Below are 17,725 nucleotides of genomic sequence, written 5' to 3'. Positions count from 1 at the left end.
TTGTGTATACTTGATATTCGTACTAGGGCCTGTGTGAGATGTTTCTAACTGGGATGTGTACTTTTGGGGTTTCATACTGGCTTGTGTATGTTTTGTTCATCCATATGTTTTGCTTAATGGACTGACTTGAATCTGTTTATTTATCAACAATAGAACATCGTGGTTTGGTGCTAGAGAACATCTTAAGTACGGACACCCTGCAATCCACACTGTTGGGAACATTTTTAGGATTCCAGGTTGTAGTAACCCGTAATAACATGCGGAATAATGGCCAGGCTCGGTAAATTTTATGTCACCGTAACCTGCAGTGAAAAGCAAAATTGCGGGGTTTTGAACGCCAAAAACCAAACCCCAAGCAACGAAGAGATTAGAAATTTTATTGTGGGATAAAGATAAGATGCAAGTGAGGTAGTTTTTAACTTTGCACTGACGATAAAGTGTGCTTAGCACTGCTTACCAGTCTTAAGGACAATTGCACCCGGGTCGTCACTACTTACCCATTAATACATTGAACCTCGTTTATGTGGACATCTCTATAAACGAGGCTCATATATTTCTTCTTAATGAGTCTTGAAAGGCTGTCATTCAGTTTCTGTATATCTGTTATATTTGTGTGGGCACAAGACGCTGAACAATTCCTTATTATAAGTGTATAAAAGTTTTATTAAGATGACATTTAGGTTTCAAGTACTAAATGGCAACAACAACGTATACCATTCGCCTGATGAAGATTCGGGAGAGAAATCAAATCAATATTTCCCCCACGAGACTCGTCAGTTCACTGCTGGTATGACGTCAGTCAGACTTCAGATGAACAATGAGGACATTCTGACGTCATTGGATTGATCTGGAGCTTGTCTGTATTCTACATACATTCCTTATCATTGGACTCCAATTACCCCAATTAGCCAGACACCGTTAATCGTGACTTAGTAAATTTGGGTGCCTCGCTGTCTGATGAGAATTGGAATTTGAGTACGGAGATGTTATTGATGAGGGAGCGACCGTTGGATACTGTGAGGTGTGGCTCAAGATTATACAACAGATCGATTAATTTGTTCCACAAAACACTGGAAAATGGTTTTGCCTCTGGGTTTGCAGTAAAATGACAACATGCTCGCTGTATCTCCCAGAGATATGTTATTAAACGAATGTCTTAAGTAGTGACGTCAGGGAATTAACGCCATTTCCACCTTAGGATGTATACGTGTCTCAATCATATGACGTCACCTGAGTCATATGACGCCATACTTACTATTGAATGTACACCTGTCTGAGTCATATGACGTCATTTCCACTTTAGGATGTACACTACCTGTGCCATATGACGCCATACTTACTATTGAATGCCATACACCTGTCCATATGACGTCATTTACTTACCTGTGCCATATGACGCCATACTTACTATTGAATGTACACGTGTCTGAGTCATATGACGTCATTTCCACTTTAGGATGTACAGTAACTGAGTCATATGACGCCATACTTACTATTGAATGTACACGTGCCTGAGTCATATGACGTCATTTCCACTTTAGGATGTACACTACCTGTGCCATATGACGCCATACTTACTATTGAATGTACACCTGTCTGAGTCATATGACGTCATATCCACTTTAGGATGTACACTACCTGTGCCATATGACGCCATACTTACTATTGAATGTACACGTGTCTGAGTCATATGACGTCATATCCACTTTAGGATGTACACTACCTGTGTCATATGACGCCATACTTACTATTGAATGTACACGTGTCTGAGTCATATGACGTCTTTCCACTTTAGGATGTACAGTAACTGAGTCACATGACGCCACACTTACTTTAGAATATACACTTACCTCAGTCATATGACGCCATTTACTCGTTAGAAAATATATGAGTGTAATAACTGCCTATTACATCATCAAGTCGTTCCATAACTTACACTGACACTTAATACCACATGACATTTGGTTTATTGGCTGTAGAGACATCGGTAATGCTTATCAGCTCGTGGAAATCGCAACGCCTTAGCTGGCACAGAGACATGACGTCATATTGCTGACCTTTAGCAAATGTAGTTCTACGTCAGCACGTTATTGGTGACGTAGTTTCGTATTGACGTCTCACAGCAGCGTTTCCAGTTTCAGATCAGTGATGCATTTTCTTTTTGTGACACAAATTTGCAAACCCCAGTCCAAAGCAGGATTTTCAATTACTCTTGTGTTACTGAAAGGTGAAACCATGACGCTGTCAACGACGTAAAAGCAAATGTCAGTGGCTGAAATGTGTTTTTGTTCATTTTATTTGCTAATGTCATTTTACAGCGTTGTCTGCCAACGCAAGTATGGCAATTGTCTATGCACCGAGAAAGGTCATCTGACTCATCGCACAGAAACGTGGAATTAATATTTTATAAACAGTTACTTTAATTTTAGAATTCTTGTTTGTGGTAAACGTAGTCTTACTGTTACTTTTTGATTATTCTGAATGAAATGTGAGGTGTCAAATGACACTTCACTGTATTTTTATATTTGTTCATCTTGTGTAGTGTGTTTATTTGTTTACTTTGTATACGATTGGTTGTTGTTTTTATCTTGTATACAATTGTTTATTTGTTTACCTTGTGTGTCATTTGCTTATTTGTTATCTTGTTTACAATTTGTTTATCGTGTGTACACTTTGTTTATCTTGTGTACAATTTGTTTTTGTTTTTTTTATCTTGTACACTTTGCTTATTTTCTTACACTTTTCTATAACAGTATCCTTGTGTGTTTCTACTTATTATTACTTATATAATCTATGGTATTGCTCTCCTCACAGTTGGAACAAAAACGGACCTACAAAGTAACCGTCTAACACAAAATCATACTACGTACACCAGTCAAACCTGTATCTCATACAAGACTAAAATCTTGTCTGAGGAATGAAATATTTTTACAGCTAAAAATTCCAGTTCCAAATTACATTCATAAAACATAATGCAAAGAAGCCCAGAGACTTTCTTTTCATTTTCATTTTACAGTAATCTAGACGTGTAGAATGTTTTAGACGTGTGTGTACTGTATTGGTTATAGGGGCGGTAGAGTAGCCTAAAGACCCTGGGGCGGTATTCATAAAAGAACTTAAGTCTGAAATAAATGTTCTTTCAATTTTAACAAGCCTATTGTTTTGTGTTATTACAATTAGATAAAAACATCAATAGCAGTTGTTCATAACATATATTAATCATAACAGACAGTGCAGTTAAAGCATACCAAAAATATTTGTATGTATGACCACATTTATGCACAAGTGAGATGATGATATTCTAACCAAAAGGTAACTCATATCATTCATATTTACCCGTCATCGGTTGGTACCAAGTCAAGTACCTGCAGCATTGTTGAGTCGACTGACCCAGGCACACCTGTCAGTGCCACATTGTCCTGGCCTAAAATGTCAATGACAGCATCGGTCACTGGGCTGATTGGTGTTGGTGCTGGTCCACCTCCTGCATTAAAATTTAATCACAATCATTAATTTGATTTCTTTTATTTAAAATAACTTCATATATATGTTCATTGGAATAGGACAATCACTATTCCATTCAGGATCACATTTTTTTAAATATTACCCTTCATACAAGAAATACAACAACAACAAAAACACAGATAAGATTGATTCTGATTATTGATCCATCAGTAATAACTTATTTGTTAAGACAATTGACAGAAGACTGATAGTTATCATTTAATACCTGTGACTCATATACAGGATATATGAACTGAAGAAAAGTACTTGCCTGTTCCTCTAGTCTTTCTGTTGAACTTAGAATACTTCTGTTTTGATTGGCTCTTTATGTTTTTCCACTTTTTCTCTACCTCTTCTTTAGATCTGGGATGCAGACCAGCGGAGTTGATGGTTGCTGTAATAACCTGTTGAGTTGAATGAAAACTGTCAACCTTTATTATGATATACATATGTTACTATCTGCTTATGAATTACTATGTCATAACCACAACATGTTAGAAATCAACTATGTTTTATGATTGTGGACAAATAAGCGGCAGAGCATTTGGGAGAAAGGATATTTTTATAAAATAGGATTTCCTTAAAAAAAATGGTTTTAAAGTTGATTACACTTATGATGATAATACCTTTAATAGATATCACTCAAAGCTTTCATATTTAGTCATATATTTATAAACTAGGATTTCCTAAAAAAAATTATAAAGTAGGATTTCCTATTTTTTTAAATTTTCCATTGTTACTAAACAAAACACAGGAAATTTTACAAATATTCCTGACACTACATGCTGTAGCCTCATCAAATTATTTATTTGTATGAGGTCATGTTCGCTTAAAAAAACTTTTTCGTTAATACATGTTCCTTTCCTTGGTCGTGTGACCTCGGCTAATCATCACCTACACTCACTACATTTTCCCAGTGTTTGATGCATTTTGGGCTGCTTCATAGGCGTACCAATGTAATTCAGAAAAGAGAAGAGAAAATCGTACATATTCACGGCTTACATATAGTTAAAAACAAATAAAAACTTTGCGTAGCACGTAGTCTAAGACATTTCTGTAGTCTTGACTATGTACAGCTTGACAGTCGGACCCAATGTGTACATTACCTGCCACGCCTCTTGCCGCTTCGCCGATGTCACGCCCGGACCAAACTTCCCTTCCAACACACTGGCGTTTGTTTTGACGAGTTCTGTCAAAAGCAGGACCTCGTCTTTGTTCCAGTTGGGTTTTCTCTTCTTTATCTCAGCCTCCGACATATTTGTCACAATGTATTACCGCGGTACCTCGATGTGTCGTCTGCCGTAAATAGCAAAAGGGAAATCCCAACGAAAGCGATTTTCACCCCTTTTTTTTTAAAAGAGTTCCACCGGAAGTCTAAAAAAAACCCGGATTCACCCTAGTGATCACGCGGGTACGCACTACGAAAAAATCTTAGTTTGTCTGTGGAAACTTAGCTAAGTTGCTGACTTAGTAGCTTTAGTCTCAGACTTAGCTAAGTCAGTTTTCAAAAACTTAAGTTTGGACTTAGGAAAAATCTTAGTTTCTTTATGAATACCGCCCCAGGGTTCGATTCCCCACGTGGGTACAATGTCTGCAGCCCATTTCTGGTGTCCCCCGCAGTGATATTGCTGTAATATTGCTAAAAGCGGCGTAAAACCAAACCACTCACTCACTCTTGTTCACCGTTATTCCGGGTTTGGAGGGAACGGCTGATTTAACAAATCTACAGCAAAATTATGGTTTTCAATATTCATGAACAGCATTTCAATTGTGGGGCGGTGGGGTAGCCAAGTGGTTAAAGCGTTGGCTCGTCACGCCGAAGACCCGGGTTCGATTCCCCACATGGGTACAATGTGTGAAGCCCATTCCTGGTGTCCCCCGCCGTGATGTTGCTGGAATATTGCTAAAAGCGGCGTAAAACCAAACTCACTCCCTCACTCACTCATTTCAATTGTGCACATTCTGGCGATACATGCTTAATAGATGATAAGATAAGCATCAAAGCACTGTTGGGCCTCGTTGTGTCGAACTCACGGGAACCTTGAAAAAGGTTCGAGTAATCCGAACATCCAGTTGGACGGATCAGAGTTTAAATGGTGATAAATGGAAGGAATTCGCAGGGAATACGACACATCCAATTTCGACACAACGAGGTTCCACTGTGGACATAGTACAGTAGTGTATTTAATTTAATTTTCTCACGATATTTGTGTAGTAAATACACAATTATCTCCAGCTACCCTTTACAATGTATATGACAACTGTATATGAATGGTAGACTTTAGTTGACCTACAGTGCATTTGCATGTAGAATAATTATTTATAAATACTTCCTTCTTGTGTTAAGGTGTTGTTCCACTATCACATGGACATATTTCAAGTTAATCATATATTTCATGCTTAATCCCTATAACCGTGAATGTAACAGAACCGTGCATGTTAAAACAATCATTCTCATAATCCTTGAAAACGGAGCCTCAAACATGGTCCCTTGTGACGAGAAGTCGATTGCAGCAATTAACCTTGATTTGACGTGGACATGACATTTACTGGCCGATTAGTGGAGAAATTCCGGTCATATTAACAAATTGCTTCATGTTTGCTGCATCCGTCAAAAATAAATATTTAGAACTGTGGACACGCAGAGGACAGGTCAGGGATTGTTTACGGCTACAACAGGTTTGTTATTACGGCTACTGGTAAATCACTTACTGGACATTAGTATAATGAAGGACCAATGGTCCTTAGAGTGTATGTTATACCCGGTTATTGGTGATTGGAGGAGGATTCACTGTTTGATTGACATGTAATGGGTTTCCAGTACATTAACAACTAAATACATCACTGATGTACGAGTATTTACATCTGTGATGGTGTATCGAAAACATCAGTGATTATTCCTGGTGCAAATGGCTACACGAGAGGCAGCAATAAATCCGTCAGAATAAGGCATTTGTATGTTCAAATAAGAATACCGCCCGTGGTGTGTTTGAAGTGTCGGAAACAAGTGCTCTTGAAAAGATAAGTTTTTTGTAGCGAGAATTGAAAGTTGTCAGAGATTCAGAAAATTAATGTTGAGAGAGGTAGAGAATTCCACAGACATGGAGCAGCATGTCGGAAAGATCGCTTGCCGAATATAGATGAGCATGGGAAGGAAGGATGTTCAAATAAGATATAAATAAATAAATAAATAATACATACACACACACACACACACACACACACACACACACACACACACACACACACACACACACACACACACATACATACATATAGATTTGTATGTTCAAATAAGATATAAATACATACATACATACATACATACATATAGATTTGTATGTTCAAATAAGATATAAATAAATAAATATATACATACATACATACATACATACATACATACATACATACATACATACATACATACATACATAAATACATACACACACACACATACATACATACATACATACATACATACATACATATAGATTTGTATGTTCAAATAAGATATAAATACATACATACATACATACACACACACACACACACACATACATACATACATACATACATACATATAGATTTGTATGTTCAAATAAGATATAAATACATACATACATACATACATATAGATTTGTATGTTCAAATAAGACATAAATACATACATACATACATACATACATACATACATACATACATACATACATACATACATACATACATACATACATACATAAAATCAATACAAATAAATACATCAATCAATCAATCAATCAATAATGGATATTTGTAATGGGTCTGTGTCCACGTATTTGTGCATGCTCAAGGAGCCACAATAAAATCAGAGGATAGTAGAGTTGACCTACAGTGCCATGTAGAATATGTATTTAAAAATACTCCCTCCTCATGTTTAGGTGTTGTTACACTATCATATTAACAGTGATAACCCACTATATAACACGCATTATTGACTTCTTTCTTGGTGTCTCTCCTCCGAGTGCCAGACGCGGTAACAATAAGTCATTGATCAACGTCATGAGCATCGATCTACGCAATTGGGATACGATGACATGTGTCAACCAAGTCAGTGAGTCTGACCATCCGATCCCGTTAGTGGCCTCATACGTCAAGCATGGGTTGCTAAAAACATTTCTAACCGGGATTGTCACGGGTTCATTCGTGAAATCAGAGAACTGACAGATTCCTTTTTTCTGGAGCTGCTCTCCATCTTCTTAAACAAATCTGAAGTCCATTTGTCAAGTAGCTTGTTCCTCGTAATAAAATTAACACCTACACACTAAAAAAAACCCGGAAAAGGATTCAGCGATTCTGAGCAAGTGCTTTTGTTGTTGGAACCGTTTACCGTTATCCCGAGCCAGGAAGAAATGCCACGCCGTTGCTAAACCTAGATAGTATTTGATCTAAAGTAGTTTCGTTACCAGGAATTAAAGAGGGCATTAAAAGGCCGCGTCCCCTATCTCGGCGCTAGGTCAGAGATGCACTTCCAAGAGAAATATCATCATCTCCGCTCAACAACGCTGCGCAGTTTATTTGACGTAGAGGATGATGAACGGCTCCACGATATTGATTAGAACTTCTTGCATCGAACTCTCTCTTAACTTTTGCTTTAATGGCATCTCACATTTACTCGGATCATTTGTCAAGCCTGATAGAAAAAAACAACAATAACTAGAACCAGAAAAAACCCAACTGCGCATGTCCTATGACGCTGACAAAAAACAACAACACGTGCTTTTGTTGTTGACAACGTAGATAGTAAACAGTCCATACTCACTTGATAAATTACCTAAATACACAATATTTTCCTCTTATATCTTAGCTAAAGCTTGTATGTTTATGTCGCTTAACGCACTGGTACATATCATTAGAAGAGATGGATAGCCAAGCAGTTAAAGTGGTGACTCATCACGTCAACGACATGGGTTCGACTCTATGATAGGTGAAAATGCGAGATGTATTGCTAAATATTTATGTTCAGAATGCGTTGTATATTTATTGTTGTGTATATCATTTTATTTATTTATGTACAACATTACAAAGTTGTACATATTTTAAGCATGATTTCCTTGGCGAAGTGTGGCAGCCTAGTGGATACGGTTCGCTTATCACACCGATGACACGATTTCGATTCCTCCCAATGGTGTAGAAACCACTGCTGGTGCTGCCAGTCTTGGAATGATACTATTCCAAACACATTTATGCCATGTTCCATGACATCTCTATCAAGGATTAGACAATATGATAAAGAAGCCGATAAAGAAAATGATGTAGGTTTAGATGAGGTGAGGTGAAATTGGGTTTAACATCGTGCTTGAGAATATTTCGCTCATATGACGACGTGCATGCATGTGTACGGGTAAGTGCGGCTGCTTGTACTAGCCCAGACTGAAGCTGGTTTTATAGTGCTTGCCCACTGAGATACCATGCCACAGTGAAGCATGAATACCCCACTCAGACACATTATACTGACTCCGAACCGACCAGTCCTTGTTGTACCCATTAATGCCGAGCGCCAGGCAGGGACCAACAAGTACCATATTTTAACGTCTTTTGGTATGACGCGGTCGGCGATCGAACCCGCGACCTTCCGCTCTTCGGGCGGACGCAGGTTTAGATGAATACATAATGCCATTTAGAAAGGCATGGAATGTAACCTATGTTATATTTGGGATTAAACCTTCTCTGCTAAGTTCATATTCTAGTACAGAGTGGAAGCTGCGTTGGCTGAGTGGGTTAGATCGCTGACTTTGTGTGCTGGCGATTACGTCCCTAACTCTGACAGTGTGTGTTCGAATCCCGGATGGGAATCAACCTAACAAAAGTATTAGAATCTGTACTGAGAAAGTGCAATCTCAAATGTAACATGCATTGTGTTCAGATGGACCAGTAGATGTATTTGAAACACACGCGTGCGAGTTCAGCAAGTCAAATAATTCAAATTTAATTTCAAATGTCCACGCGCATTCACGATTGAACTTACCGTCGACCGATTTATTTGAAAAATCCCCAATTTAAAAACAGGATGGTTCTACCGCCCCCCGCCTTTTCCAGCTCAATTGTCCATGCAGGAATGCTTATTGAGCTGAGACAGCGGTCGGAAGGAAAATGGCTGCCTTCAACTCCTCTCGCTTCGCCCGTCAATAAGTAACTACGCATGCCTGAAACTTTGTTATTCAACAACTTCAGTAAAATGTGAAAGCATTAGTTCCAGTTTGCCGACCCAAATACTGCAGTCTACCCCAAAGTATGGGACGAACGTTCATCAATATCTTGTGGAACTGATTCCCGGTTAAAGAGGTCCATCACATACAGACCAAGCATTATTGTGATAAATCTATTCAGGCAGCAAGTCTGTTATTTCTCTTTATTTAATGTCAGATGTATAATCTTCTCGCCGTTCTGGGCAATAAATGTCCGGATGGATCCGTATTAGACTATCAAAGAGAACTAAACTATCGATGAAAAATCATCTCTATCTGTAGAATAGATAGACAAGGTTCGTTAAGAATATTTTGTATGAACATTCTCTGTCTTTCTCCTATTTATGTATGTATGTCCAGGGGCGTTGCTACCAATATGAAAACACAGCCCGGGCTCGCACATGATAACCCCTCAATACTATCTGGATATAAAACTTTGCAACCTATCGTGTTTACACGAAAAAACATGGCTTGCTACGTGCCTGAAGTCCCGCTTTAATAAGTAAAGGCATGTTTTATTGTGATCTTCCTCGATTCGACCACTGTAAAACATTTATTTGGAATCGTTACCATGGAGATTAGGGGGTTATATATGCAACATTGTCTGCATGAGCATCACGCGGAACATATTGTCTTTCGAGGTAAAACGATGTCCACGAATTAAGAACGAATCGCCCGAATACAACCATTTCAAGTCGATACCCATTTGCCCACGGGAGACTTAAAAATAAAGTACATTGTTATGGAAAATACATTCAAACCAATTTAAACAGATTTTCGGCGTGTCTATTTCAGATGTACAAAGACCTTCGAAACAGACATGTTGGCCTCTGGGACCCAATTAGTTTGGTTGAGGGAACTTCAACCTAACACGATATCGATAAATCAGGAAATGGTTGTCATCAATTTTCAATGATTGCTCCAGTCGTAATCAACCTGTTTATGTTTTAGTCGGACGAGAAACTTTTTTGTGATCTAGAAAACGACTGTTCAGACCCTAAATGAAGGTTTTTTCAATCAACTGACGTGGTCTTACGAGTGTTTTATGTTTGAGACAATATCAAGCTTGATTTAGATAACCTTAGATGCTCGACATGATTCTTCTCGGTAGGGGGTGATGAATAATAGAGTGTAGCCCTCCGCCGAGTATGTGTTAAAGGTGGCAATCGATGATCTCATGTGCGTGATATGTTCTCTGTAGACAGCCGTGTGATATCTCTTTTGTACTGTCCCCACCCCACCCTCTCTCTCTATCTCTCTCTCTGTACACTGCTGAACGTCCTCTCTCTGTACACTGCTGAACTTCCTCTCTCTCTCTCTCAGAACGTACACTGCTGAACTTCCTCTCTTTGTACACCTGCATAACTTCCCCTGTCTCTCTCTCTTATACTGAGTCAGAAATGCTCGCTCCCCTAAATCAATAAATCCACCCATCAAACCCAATCGCAGATATTCTAGTCCAACGGATGGATGAGATGGCGCGCGCGCTCACGCACACACACAGGCACGCACGCACACGCACACGCACACACTCTCTCAATCACACTTCCACTCCCACCCCATACACGCGCGGTTCTCTGACTCCTGAAGTCACCCTACAAATCAGTGGCCTAATTGTATATAACAACTAAGACAGTTTCATAACCCCCCGCCGAAAATCAATATGCACTTTTACATAAGATTGGCTGTTCTTTTTATTGAATTATCTCCTCCGGAATCGATAGGGCAATGGTTTCTGTAACAGTCGATTTTACATCGGAAAGCCGCCCCAGGTCAAGACGGTTAATAGATTCAAAGCGATTTAATCAGTTAGGCCTTGTAATGTTAGGTATCAAGCGCACTCTATGTTTTGCTTCACATATTTAGACCAAAGCTTGTATCGATCATACGTCATTATTGTTTATGTTAGATCTTTAGAGTAACGTGCACTTTTGTTAAAATTTCTAGTTAGAGTACGATATTGTCAACTTTTAATTTTGATGTATATTTTTTTCATTTCAGATTGATATGAACTGAGAGACACCTTTAGAGAACGTACTACTCTCGTGTAACTTATCGAAACCTGTGTGCGCGGACCTCGGAGGAAACAACGGTTGAGAGGCCAATAGCCAGTCACCGGCGCGGACGTCAGAGAAAACAATCTGTATACAGCTGGCCCGAACATATTGCCGTTACTACAATAACCATTTTGTTTTCAAGTGCTTACAGTTACCAATACTTATTACCGGCTCTGTTCTCCTTGTGGAATATAAACAAATCATATGAACGAATCTTCATGTTTGTGAGAACTGGATTGTATATAAATATCCCCTCTGGTATTTCATTATTGTTTTACACGTACCATTTCGCTGATTTGACACTAAGTGACACCGAACAGATGCAATAACATAATTTGTGTTACTGATTTGCCTATTTTCAAGAATATCAGGACAACACAAGCTCGTTATGAGTGACTCTTATGGATTTATTCATACAGACTCTCATTAGCAATTAGCTCTAATGGATATATTGATAACTTTCCTTAAAACAAGTGGAATTAGCATATCTGATGTGGAAAACAAATATCTTCCTAATGCAGATGTTAAAGGGTAATGGTTTATTCAGGAAATGTGGAGATTTTCGATACTTCAGACAAGAGAATACTTTATGAAATGACAATGAAGCCGAAGAATTTCTTATTCAAAAGCCCGGAAAGGATCTTGTTTTGGTGCACGTTCAAAGAATGTCAATGACCGACAGGTTTGCTGAAACTATCTTCGGTACAACGTATCCAGCTGTTGCAATCGACACGATTTAATCACCTAAGCACATATAATAGTGGCATCGATCGGAATTGATTTACCAATAGCATCGTAATAATTGTGCGTAACATGTTATAACATTTTTACGGATAAAAGTGTAATAGCGCACTCAGAAATTTCCGGTTCCAAAGTGAACCCGTCGGTGAAAACATGTAATTTCAGAGAAGTATGCAGTTGGTACGATTCCTTCATTGTGAACGGTTAAAGTGTTTTCGAATCACTTTGATCCAGGCCGGATATTAACGAAACAAGGCTCTTCATCGTTAACGATCATTCAAACGCTATCGCTGTCATTTATTCGATGCCAATCAGGAATCGATCACTTAATCAAGGTGTTTATTTGGCTGATCTAGGTATGGCAGAGAGAATGGGTTAGTTTGGCACCTGATACAGCTGGCATCTGTTCCTGGTACTGAAGAGGATTTCTCGTATATCATCCCAGAAGTGCATTCCAATAAATGGGAAGTAAACAGTTCAGATATCTGGAGATTCCTGGCCCGTGGCATTGTCAATACGTCAGACATTTTACAGCCTGGTTCAAAACATTGTTACACCTAAAAAGCCCTGGAATAAACTACACAGGATCAAGTGAAAAACGGATTTTGATAGATATTTCAGTGTTATCCCAAGTTGGAACCGCCCCATGGTTGGAATTCTCCATCCTCATCCGTAACCAACAGTAACACCATCTTAACGCTCAACCCACTGATTACACTGTGGGTAATGATGTACGGGGTATTACCAGATTTCCCTAATTGCAACATATCATATGCGGTATGGATTAGCGTGCTGGGAAGTATGGGTTTATGATTAGTATATTATTGATAACAAAGACGTGGCGCCATCGTGTACTAAGAAGCTGGACGGGACTTTTCAAGAAAGTATATTTCAGTACAAAGGGAAAATGTGAACAATGTGATAAGACACGTCATTTTGACATTGACACAGAGTTGATTGCCGTTGTGATATTCTGGCTTAACGTGATCTGATGGAAGCTGAAAGACAAGTTCACTGATGGAGTGTGTGGTCGCCTGAGAAAAGCTCAATTTGTTCAGTGGATTGTTTCAGTTTGAAAAACGTGTATTAGTTCCATAGAGGATATCCTGCTACTGTGGACCCGTTGACTTCCTGGTAATCTTTGCATTGGGATTTCTTCATCAGTGCCCAAGGAACTTTAATGAACAGGATTACGAATAACATTGGAACTTTACAACATTTTCCATATGGAAAAGACAACATTTTGTGAGACGGAGCTCTTTACCAAATGGAATGACATGTACATGTTATAACGTACACATATTGAAGAAAAGCTTCGAAAAAAGAATATTATAAAGTGGAAATTCGGGTTCAATGAAAAAATCAACAGATTTCAAATGCGGAAGCAATCAACAGGTTTTATAAAAGAGGAACATCAACACTTCCTTTTGTGACAGTAAATCGTCAGGCGGAACACAACAATATCTTGATAACAAGGGAAACTAATCTTTATCTGCTAAAGTGGAAATATTTAAATATGGAAAATAATTTTACAGCCACTTAAGTGCAATTGGAAATCTGTAAAGTGGCATTGTTAAAAACCGCTGTTGATAAACAGTGATCTCAGTTACACAGGTGCTACACTTGAGTGCTGTACTGCCTCGAACTATGGAACCAAGGTATGTCACAATGCTCCTCTCTCGATTACAACAGAAAGACATTGAAGGAGGCAAATATGATCACCTTTAGGAGATATTAAAAATGAATCAACCAATTTTCTACGTCATGCCTAACCTATATGCCACTATCGATACACTGAAAAATGAGCTCTCGTAAAACCAGTGCTGATAACGGTCTATTGTTGGGACCTTCTGGAATGGGCGAATCTGATCCATCGGACATTTCTCACCTTCAGAGCGCTGAACAATCGGTCTGATTACAGCTGATCGGCACGTGGTCAATCTTATCGCGATAACAGTGTACCATCTCATCCAGGATATTCTGTGTGGGGGATCCAAATTGCCATCGAGCATTCTTCAGCACAGCTGGACACATTTAGAAACTCGTGTGTTGTGTTATTACCCGTGTAGGTGGGGTATTAATCTATTTCCGTGTACTCCGGCAAAATTGGCAAGGATGTTAAATGTTAGCTTTGGACATGTGATAACCGAGTCATCCCTGAGCTAATCTGGTGTAGTGTGTCGTTGGATTTCCCGGCAACGATCTTACAAATCCTGGATTGTTAGATTCCACCTGTGAGGAGATTTACATTCAGAATTGAAGGCACACTTTATTGCTGCTGAAGGCTGGTTTTATTGGATGATTTAAAGGGAGACAAATCTTACAATGTGCAGTGATTTCTTGGAGTGTAAAGTTTCCAAGTGATTCAAAGGAGCGACACCTACTGGCGACATATGGTCGTCACAAAAGGTAGGTCACTCTAAGTGATCATAAGACGTTATTGCTATAGAAGGCTAATTTTATTGGATGATTTAAAGGGAGACAAATCTTACAATGTGCAGTGATTTCTTGGAGTGTAAAGTTTCCAAATGATTCAAAGGATCGACTCCTAGTGGCGACAGATGGTCGTCACGGAAGGTAGGTCAGTGATCTAAGTGATCAGTCGAAAATTGCTTGTTGTACCAGTCCCATGGCTTGTTTCGACAGACACTAACAGTGCGTGATATGACGTCGCTCTTTAACGTCAATTCCAAGTCCATAGTATTCGCGTTACGTTACTCAAATTAACTATGAGGACTCTTCCTTTGACGCCATATCTCAATATCTGTGTTTATTAGATGTGGACCCATGTGATGAGCTCAAACGTCCCGGAATTTTTAACAATGTGGTCATCTTTTCTGTGAGGTCACAAACATGAACTTCTCTTTGGATCAAAAGGAAATCTAATCTGGAAGTATTGTGTCAAATCCTCATATTCCAAATGTTTTCTGTATCTTATTCACAAACGCATCAAAAAGTGATCTCCCTAATAATCAGCATGAACAGCAGTTTCGACTTAGGGAACAAATCAAGAACTATCTTGGACGATCGGTGTGCAAGAATTCTCTTGGAGGGTCCCCCTCTCGCGACGAGATTCCAGCTGGAAGCGAGGATAGTAATATGCACGTTGATGATTCTCGTGACGTTGGTCGCCATCTTGGACAACAGCCTCGTTATCATGATCGTCTGCTTCAACAGGTCGCGTAGAACAAAAACAAATATATTGGTTGTCTCCCTTGCAGTCGCAGACCTCCTGATAGCCCTGGGACCAATGCCACTCAGCACATATCTAATGTATACTAGCCTCACGTGGCATATTGGAGACTTCGTGTGTTTATTGTTGAATTCGTTTGATGTTTACCTATGTACATTATCAATTTTCCACGTATCATTCATGGCAATAGACCGATGTCTAAGTGTAAGTTATCCGTTCTTCTACGAACGTGTTGGCAAGAAAAGCGTCATATTAATGCTTATGACGTCATGGATCGCCCCAATCGGGTTTTCCTTTCTACCAATCATGAGTCAGCTTTATCGAATCGGATTGGAGGACTGGTACGCATGCGCATTACCCTTGGGCTCCACCATGGGTCATTGTAACTTTTTCGCCAACAAAGCATATTCAGTTGCCACTTTCATGGCTTTTGTCATCTGCCTTATCATAATTATGGTGTGTTATCTCAAGATTTTCTACGAAGCTCGAAAACAAGCCCTTCAGATCAGAACTCTCTCTGTGAGCGAAAACGGCAGCAATGGTAAGAGCGTTAAGCAGGAACTGAAAGCAGCAAAAACTATCGGAATCATTCTGGTGGCGTTTAGTGTGTGCTGGCTTCCGTCGGAAATTGTCACCGTGGCCAATCCCTTCCTGGGTTACAAAATATCAGACAAGGTGTATGGACTCGTCGTGTGGCTAGGCTACGTCAATTCGATGCTTAATCCTTTGATCTATTACTTCTCGAATCGTTCGTACAAGGAGTCGGCTAAACTGCTGCTGTTAAGACTCCGTCGTCAACATATACCAAATGATGCGTTGTCCATGACACATATTAGACACAGATAACGTGTATTATTATACTATTATTACACTAACATTTGTATAGCGCCAATATCCAGCTCAGCTGCTCAAAGGCGCTTTGATTTTCCCTCGATCATTGGATGTCAAACTCAAACGGCACAAAGTATTATTAGTCAACTCCCTGGGCATCATTCAACATGTATATCATATAAGTAACACGCTCCAATACTCTTTACAGAGTTGCCTCCCCTTACCAACACCAGAAACCTATATTTGTGGGTTCGAATCCCGATTCAAATGTTTCTAGGTTGGTCTCAGGAAAGGAGTGAACGTCTAAGACTTTATCACTTCAAGCTTTCAACCCAGACCAAGCTGTCATGCCGCCATATAACTGTGATAATATTCAAAGCGGCGTCAAACTCAAATCACTCACTCACTCAGATCTTAAAGGCGGACTATGGCCACATCAGATGCCCATTCCAGCCACTGATATCGTTGTAAGGGACCAGTCATTTGATACTCCGACGGGTGCTGGATAAAGAAATTAACATACTATTTCACCCGGGAGCCAAGTAATCCAAAACATGGTCGACCCTTCTTATCTTTGAGTGGTATACCATAAATGTGTCAACAAATTTCAACATACTTGAGTATATATATTTGAAATAAGAATATGATATATTATTCCGATTGGAGTTGTTTTTTGTTCATAGATAACGCAAAGGGGAAACACCTAATTTTAATTTGCTGGTGTTTTGAAGTATTTCATATCGGGTAAATTCATTTAGAACTAGGGATGGGCCCCTGGTTATCGCGTTCGCTCGTTAAACCGAAGGCTCGGGTTCGATTTCCCACATGGATACAATGTGTGAGGTCATTTTCTTGTTTCCCCGTCGTAATATTATCAGAATAAAATAACACTCACTCATTTGTAACAGAGGAAGACAGTTGGGTTTCTTAATATGTAAATTCTCGTTCAGCAACCAAGAGATAAACCAAACTGATGACGAAACTGGGCAAACACGAATGGAAGTTGAAGGCTTTTATTTCGAAAAGGGCCAGTTGATTCCACTTCCATAATTAAAACTTGCCCATGTGTTCTTTTGTTTGTTGTTTAACGCCTCACTCGGCAATATTCCAGCTATATGACGGCGGTCTGTGATTGATTGGAATGACTGTTTTGTTCGGATGGTATTTTCTTTACT

At 39.2% G+C, this 17,725-nt stretch overlaps 2 protein-coding genes across 3 annotated transcripts in view; one reads left to right on the top strand and one right to left on the bottom strand.

Moving 5' to 3' along the window:
• Positions 1-17,204, top strand: part of LOC124261165 (octopamine receptor beta-3R-like) — a 41,522-nt gene extending 24,318 nt beyond the window's left edge. For both annotated transcript variants that reach the window (XM_046695496.1, XM_046695497.1), the window contains exon 2: positions 11,730-17,204. In XM_046695496.1, coding sequence (XP_046551452.1) covers positions 15,447-16,565 — 1,119 coding nt within the window. In that variant the 5' untranslated portion in view covers positions 11,730-15,446 and the 3' untranslated portion in view covers positions 16,566-17,204. The remainder of the gene's footprint in view (positions 1-11,729) is intronic.
• On the bottom strand, positions 3,333-4,760 carry LOC124261139 (myb-related transcription factor, partner of profilin-like). Its single transcript, XM_046695465.1, has 3 exons — positions 4,611-4,760; positions 3,776-3,908; positions 3,333-3,484 (listed from the first exon to the last, which is right to left on the bottom strand). Exons 1-3 carry the CDS (start codon positions 4,758-4,760, stop codon positions 3,333-3,335), a joined length of 435 nt encoding a protein of 144 aa, XP_046551421.1.
• Positions 17,205-17,725: the final 521 nt, after the last annotated feature.

This window comes from Haliotis rubra, unplaced genomic scaffold (assembly GCF_003918875.1).
Source record: "Haliotis rubra isolate DU_JTF1 unplaced genomic scaffold, ASM391887v1 Scf79, whole genome shotgun sequence".
NCBI lineage: Eukaryota > Metazoa > Mollusca > Gastropoda > Lepetellida > Haliotidae > Haliotis > Haliotis rubra.
The sequence above is the reverse complement of the archived record's forward strand: the minus strand, read 5'-3'. Positions and strand labels throughout refer to the sequence as shown.

Bases quoted from the DNA above. Each gene is read 5' to 3' on its own strand.
- LOC124261139 (XM_046695465.1), bottom strand. From the start codon at position 4,760: ATGTCGGAGGCTGAGATAAAGAAGAGAAAACCCAACTGGAACAAAGAC. The intron at 3,909-4,610 runs GTAATGTACACA...TCAACTCAACAG, and splicing joins AGCGGCAAGAGGCGTGGCAG to GTTATTACAGCAACCATCAA. The intron at 3,485-3,775 runs GCAAGTACTTTT...ATTTTAATGCAG, and splicing joins CAGAAAGACTAGAGGAACAG to GAGGTGGACCAGCACCAACA.